The 7,371-nt window shown below is 43.8% G+C and overlaps 1 protein-coding gene across 2 annotated transcripts in view; it reads right to left on the bottom strand.

Moving 5' to 3' along the window:
• Positions 1–1,603: 1,603 nt before the first annotated feature.
• The window catches only part of LOC139462537 (glutamate receptor ionotropic, kainate 2-like), a 44,513-nt gene continuing 38,745 nt past the window's right edge, over positions 1,604–7,371 (bottom strand). For both annotated transcript variants that reach the window (XM_071244334.1, XM_071244335.1), the window contains 3 exons: positions 5,835–6,140; positions 3,757–3,952; positions 1,604–2,964 (listed from right to left, as the gene is read on the bottom strand). In XM_071244334.1, coding sequence (XP_071100435.1) covers positions 2,854–2,964; positions 3,757–3,952; positions 5,835–6,140 — 613 coding nt within the window. In that variant the 3' untranslated portion in view covers positions 1,604–2,853. The remainder of the gene's footprint in view (positions 2,965–3,756; positions 3,953–5,834; positions 6,141–7,371) is intronic.

Here is a 7,371-nt window from a genome sequence, read left to right as displayed (position 1 = left end):
TAAGTGCAATAACCTTGCACGCGACGTTAAACCCCATTTCACCTCACCTCACCTTATTATAAACGACATAAGGGACAATTCAGCCTTTCATCCCCAAATCACGCCGTAATATAATAACAAAGCAACCGTAGCAATCTAAAATATACATCATAACACGTTCATACTGTCACTCACTGGTTAAAAGCAGTTTATACTGACGTTTCTAAAGCAGAGGATAGTATGGATACATGGATAATTTAAGATGATGTAAAGCATATAATACTGAAAGCATCATTCATTTCCTCGCTGTGGTGGCCTATACAACAGAAATTGATCTCAGCGCCATGCTGTTGTATTTCTACTGGGAAGGTACGACACAATATCACAGATTAGAATACTGGTACTACTGATCATATTACGAGAGTATTGATTTACCTTTACAATCAATTTATGACCAAATGCGAATAGGGTGATTTCAATGTTCGACCTGGCTTACTGTGTGCCACCGTGGACAGGCCAGTGGTATCATTTTGTATTTTGTATTTTGTAAGATATCTTGTCTGTGGTGGGGTGCCTCACACATTGCTCGACAGTCTGTGGTGAGATGTCTCACACATTGCTCGACAGTCTGTGGTGAGATGTCTCACACATTGCTCGACAGTCTGTGGTGAGATGTCTCACACATTGCTCGACAGTCTGTGGTGAGATGCCTCACACATTGCTCGACAGTCTGTGGTGGGATGCCTTACACGTTGCTCGACAGTCCTGGTGAGATGTCTCACACATTGCTCGACAGTCTATGGTGAGATGCCTTACACATTGCTCGACAGTCTGTGGTGAGATGCCTTACACATTGCTCGACAGTCTGTGGTGGGGTGCCTTACACGTTGCTCGACAGTCCTGGTGAGATGTCTCACACATTGCTCGACAGTCTGTGGTGAGATGCCTCACACATTGCTCGACAGTCTGTGGTGGGATGCCTTACACGTTGCTCGACAGTCCTGGTGAGATGTCTCACACATTGCTCGATAGTCTATGGTGAGATGCCTTACACATTGCTCGACAGTCTGTGGTGAGATGCCTCACACATGATTGCTCCACAGTCTGTGGTGAGATGCCTCACACATTGCTCGACAGTCTGTGGTGGGGTGCCTTACACGTTGCTCGACAGTCCTGGTGAGATGTCTCACACATTGCTCGACAGTCTGTGGTGAGATGCCTCACACATTGCTCGACAGTTTGTGGTGGGGTGCCTCACACCTTGTGCGACAGTCTCTGGGGAGATGGCTCACACATTGCTCGACAGTCTGTGGTGAGATACAATGTTCAAACAATGTTCAACATTCATTTTAAGGCGGTAAGCGCCTTTCACTGCAATCAGACACAATCTATGCCTCTTGGATTACTGTTGGGATCCATGAAAGAATGGGCCCGAAGTCGCAAGAGCCTAGACAAAATCGGTTGATCGGGTTTGGTAACTTTGCTTTCTTTTTTCAAATAAACAGTATGGTTCACATCAAAGATTACTTTGTTGATACTTGTGGAAAATGAAGAAAATAGAAACTTGTGTAGACTTTTAATACATTTATTTTCACAAATTGTAAAGATATATATAGAACTTCAATTCTTTGGCGCAGAAGCAATAAAACACACATATAAAATTAAGCTTCACTCAACAGTTTCCGCGCACTGACATTCACATTAAGCGGATATTGTTTTACGGCGCAAGCAGCATCATTGCAGCTACATCACAGCAACCTGTAAAAAAACAAGTCTAAAGATTGACAGCAGGAGAAACGACCCGCCACGAGGTGACACGAAATAGACCAGGTAACACGTTGCGACCGTGATAAGCATGAGGTAGTGCGAACCTTGAATACAAAATGGACAACACGTCAATTATGGGAAATAGGACGTACCATCTTGTATACACATCACACAGGTGGACAACAAATATACGTAAAAACTCAAATTCACCGAATCTCTTAAAGAATTAATGGCATTGCAACTTCATCTTCAAACTGTACAGCAGTGCGTGAGTGATATTCGTTTAACGCTGCTTTTAACAGTGTTTCAGTTACATGTGAAGGTGACGGCGAGGGTCATGCTTGTCGAGGGAGGGAAGCCAAAGAGATACACAATTCACAGATATTTACAATATTGCGAAGCCCGCGAGCAGGAAACTCTAATGTGAGCCCTTAAAAGTGGATTAGTGTGTAAAATTGTATTTTGATTACTTTGTAGCCCATGGAAGACAAACACTGACGCAACAAAGGGAATGTCAAAGGCACTTTCACAACAGTAATTTACGACCAATGCATCACTTAGATACATCAGAAGTGTCATCAGAATTCTATTTCCAAATGACTAGGTCATAACCTTTCATAACATTTCTGAAGTAGGCAGAAAACCAGTCTACTTCCAGGTAACCATGGCGACATAGTTAAGACAAAATCCAGACAATCTTGATATTCATTGTACACCGATTTTCACAGGACACAACAATATACATTGATTGCCCTTGCCAAAAATCTCTCATGTTGCATGTTGTATGTGATCCGAACGATTATGATACCCATTTTGTGAACCTTTTATGGAATTGACGTCTCGTCTTCGAACCTGTCTGAGCACAATCGGTATCTAATATTCTTGCAAATTAACCCATGGTCCATGAAATGTACACTGATGATGGTAACGCGGCGTCAAATGGCAGACTGGCTGTTCACTGTTTGATTGCGTGAGTTTATCACAAAGCTCCGGGTCAGCATGCAGCATGTTAAATTAAAGTCTTGAAGATTGCCAGAATCAGCTCTTTGGAATTATTGATGGTGCCTGTGCCTCCACGTTGCCTGCATAATGGTTTGCGTCTTTGTTTCAGTAATCAGCAAAGAGTGATTTCTCTTTCTTCTCGGATCCGTCTGTAATTGCTGGAGGCTGGAATCCTTCGCTCAATGGTTTGGGCTTTTCCTTTACTTCTTCCTTTTCCTTGAATAAAAAGACAAGTTCAAACAATAGCTGGCACAACGTATGTTCGGCTTTACAATTGCATTGTTTCAGAATATGTTACATTACAACAGCCACGAGTTGTGTCTCAAAGTGTCGCAATTTGATTTACAGAGTAGCGCCCCTTAGCCGTGTCAGGAACCGTTGACCGTGGTATATGGAGGGGTGAATTAGGGTTAACATCGCTTTAAAAAGCATCGCAGTCGTTTCATGGCGTATCGCTATAACGTGGGATGAAAGTACCAACTACTGCAGGTCGTGCACGTATCCTGGCTTGGTGAAACTCACCAGCTCGATTGTGGTGCTGACAAACAAAGAATCATAGACACCGCGAATCTAATATTAGAACTCACGGCCATCGCATACCGACACAAATAAGGGACGCAACTCACCACAGAGAGGTAAGGCGCCTGAGACGACTAGGACACCTGTTTTAGTGATTGAGTGAGTATGGTTTTATGACGCACTAGCAACATCAAGGCGGGGGACAGCAGAAATGAGCTTTACACATTGTATGCATATAGGGAATCGAAACTTCGGTGTAACGAGCGAACGCTTTGACCGCTAGGCTATCCCACCGCCCCAAACATTTTTATCTTATATAAGTGGTGAGTATTTGTATTCGAGTTATACATATGCTTAAAACACTGTTTAACCATTGTTCTATCTATAATGTATGGCGTTCCGATAATAGTGCACCAATACTGTCTGAGTCGCTTGTTATGTTATTTGTCTGTAAATCACCCTGTACAAACGAGGATGATGCCAGCCTACCTTCTTCTGCTTCTTCTTGCCTTCTACACATACTGTGATCCTCTCTATAATCTCCACGATGACCGACAAGACGACGAAGGAGCCGAGGACGATGAAGACGCCGAACATGTTGGTCAGCTCCAATTCCTTGGTGGTCTTGTCCTTGATTGACCGCGTCTTCGAGTCTCCTGTACAGTTGGTGCGGGACTTCCACCACCTAGGGAGAAACCATTGGCGTGGTCTTTAATCGTATTCTAAAGTTTCTCATAAACTGCCGGGCATAAGAATTATACACCCATGTTTGATGGTGGCTAAAACCGAAGTAAACAATAAATGGTTATTTGATGGTGATGCATTTGACACGAGTGTCATAGTTGTGTTTTGGACGATAAGTCTGCAGTGTTTCCTCGACAAGGTTCTATCAAGCAGTGATAGAACCTACACCGAAACGTCGCTCCTAATGGTAATAAAGAAGTTGTTCATCCATAAATCTTATCCTTACTTCGTACTCCAACTTCTAAATGCCCCTCAAAGAGGTTTTCTTGTTAGATGAGCTCGTATCACGATTTGGGGCATGTGCAGTGATTTAATGCAAAGAGTTGCGCCCCCTAGCCATGCCAGGATTTTCAAATAGTTGGTTCGAATCCCATTCTTAACCGATTTTACGATCCTTGGTCTGTACCATAAAGCTATACATGCCTACGTTCACATAGAGCTGCAGTGCGATGATATAGCGAAAATGTTGTTTAACCCACGTAGGATGGGGAGGGGGGGGGGGGGAGGGGCACAGGTGGCCCAGTCGTCTTAGGCGCCGCGATTCGCTGTGCAGAGTTGCGTCCCCTGGACATGCCAGAAACCTATGATTGTGGGTTCGAATCCCGGTTCGCCCCGATTATGTTTGTAGGTTTGTCAGCACCATACCCGTGCTCGTGGGTTTCATCGAAGTGGTAAACATCTGAGACCTGCATCACTTCGGGCTTTCCTCCCACATTAAGCTGACATGCCATGATATAACCTGAATTACATTTTGGAAGTGTTATATAGAAATATATGAATAAGCTTAAGGAAATGTACTATCGTGTGTTCTTCTTATGGTCGTTTGTTGCATGATCTGTGGTTAATTTACAGGTTGACCCGGCGACCTGTTTGAAAAGTGTCGCTGATGAGTTGGTTCGATATTGTGGTGTTTGCTTGTTGCTTCAGAGTTGGGATATCGGGTTTGATCATAATGATCAAATTGTACACTCACAATGAGTTATGTCCAAATGTGGCAGTGATATAATGTAAAATGTGAAATTAACGCGAGCGTGAATTAAATGCGAAAAATGCGAGTGGTCTTTGCTCGCATTATTATATCACATATAACATCACATTTATATCAACAATAAGACATTTTGGATTGGATTAATGTAAGGTTGGATTAAGGCGAGGATTCTCCTGTAAACCTGACAGAGGACATTGTGTTTAGATATAAATCCACTGATGCTTGAGAGGAGGGGGTGTCACATTCATTTTGAGTCGCATTTTTGGCAAGGGGCCAGCTGTCGCATTCTTTTGGAGACGCATTAACTTCACGTTTGTAGGATATCTCTGTTTTAGATGTAGTATACGGGTGAGATGAGGTGAAGTGGGGTTTAACGTCGCGTCCAAGATTATTGTACTTATATAGCGACACGTGTGTGTGTGTGTGTGCGTGCGTGCGTGCGTGCGTGCGTGCGTGCGTGCACGCGTACTAGCCCGGACCAATACCGGTTTTATGGCGCTGGCCCACTGAGATACCATGCCGCAGTTTAACATGAATACAGTCTACTGACTCTGAGCCGACCAGTCCTTGCTTTAGCCCCTGTATCCGAGCGCCAGACAGGGTAACAATAAAACCATCTTTTGAGGTTTTTTGGAATGACGCGACCGGGGACAGAACCCCGAACCTTCCGCTCTCCGGGCGGACGCTCTACCTCCAGAGGCGGTATATATATTGTACGAACCTGCTTGATTTGGGTATGTGTCTGATAGTTATTAAGCTTCATAAGTGAGTAAGAAAAAAGTATCACGTTTGTTTACGTTTTGATTCCCACTAGCTACCCCCGTGAGGTACCTACTTCTTTGTGAGGGTGTCTAGTTTCCCTTCCTCCTTCAGAGAGAGCAACGCCCTGTTGACATCGTCCTTGTAAGGAGCCCCGCGTGGGAAGCCTAGACTGAAATCCTTCTGACCAAAGTTCTGCTCAATAGATTCTAGTCCGCAGTGTTGCAAGGCGTGGTAGTCGTTGACAACCCTGTCTGCGATGAAGGCGTACTTCCCATCCTTAACCAGCTCGATGATCTTAGTGGTGTTCGACAGCATGGTTTGTTCTTCTTTCAGCTTCATGAAAGCCCACATTCGCTCATACGGGTCCACGGTGGCGTCTCTGGAAGAAAGAATTGCAAACGTGCTTTACACAGTACTGCTGTGATGCCACTATAGATAACCTACCCAGCATAGAACCTCTGCCACTGGCCAGCGCCATGTGACGACTCGTCACATCTTGCACAGTCCTTTCAAGATATTGTCTATGTCTTGTGTTTGTTGTTTAACGCCGAACTCAGCAATATTCAAGCTATTTGACGGCGGTCTGTAAATAATCGAGTCTGAACCAGACAATCCAGTGACTGACATCATGAACATCGATTTATGAATTGGGATACGATTACATGCATCAGCCAAGTCAGCGAGCCTGACCACCCGATCCAGTTAGTCGCCTCTTAGGATAGCATAGTCGCCCTTTACGGCCAGCATGGGTTGCTGAAGACCCATTCTAGCCCGGATCTTCACGGGTCTTCTGGATATTGGAGAATTTTTCATCTGTTTCATTTTTGACAAGTCTGCAAATCCAGATAAACATATGTCATAGAAATTAGACCTTTCATTGAGAAAATATCCCCAAACGTGCACAGCTGTTTCCATTTGTGTAGTTATCCTTTGTTTACATTGGCAGTACAGCTCCACATACTGTAATCGGAGTGCTACAGAGAGCCAGCGATGTGGTCACTTTGATGTATAAATATATATTGCCATGCACCTCACTGTCGCAGTTCTTATAGCCTATCTATATAATTATGAAAAATAATATGTAAAGCACCCCCAAATACTTGCAGAAGGCTAATCTGTTATTTCAGAAATAACGCGTTTACGAACAAGTCCGGTCACGTGATATGCAAATAAGCCTGTGGCAGTGGTGTTATGTGGGGGTTTGATGTGAGGCGTTATGCAACGAACAAACACTTAGATTTATATGTAATTACATAAAAAATGCTTGCCCTTTTCGCGAACACCTGGTGTTATCTCTGGTTTTTAGTGATTCCTTCATATAATTTCATGGAATCTCTTTCGGTCGATAATCGAGACATATCATTCTCTGGCGTCGGCGTTTCATATTTGCATCAAGTGGGCTATGCATATCAGGACAGCCTGAACGTGTCATCGGTCAAGATAAGGCAAACCACTTGCTCACCGTTTGAGCATCGAACAATGTCATCGACATACGGTGATATACGATTAAAGGGACCGACCATTTGAAGGGAAGGGGGTTTGAGGTTGCTGGATTTTGTATCGACATCAGATATTTTATTTAGCTTCAGCGGCGAAACCAGAATTTCTTT

Source organism: Haliotis cracherodii, unplaced genomic scaffold (genome assembly GCF_022045235.1).
Source record: "Haliotis cracherodii isolate W230 unplaced genomic scaffold, xgHalCrac1.p SCAF_15, whole genome shotgun sequence".
NCBI lineage: Eukaryota > Metazoa > Mollusca > Gastropoda > Lepetellida > Haliotidae > Haliotis > Haliotis cracherodii.
The sequence above is the reverse complement of the archived record's forward strand: the minus strand, read 5'-3'. Positions and strand labels throughout refer to the sequence as shown.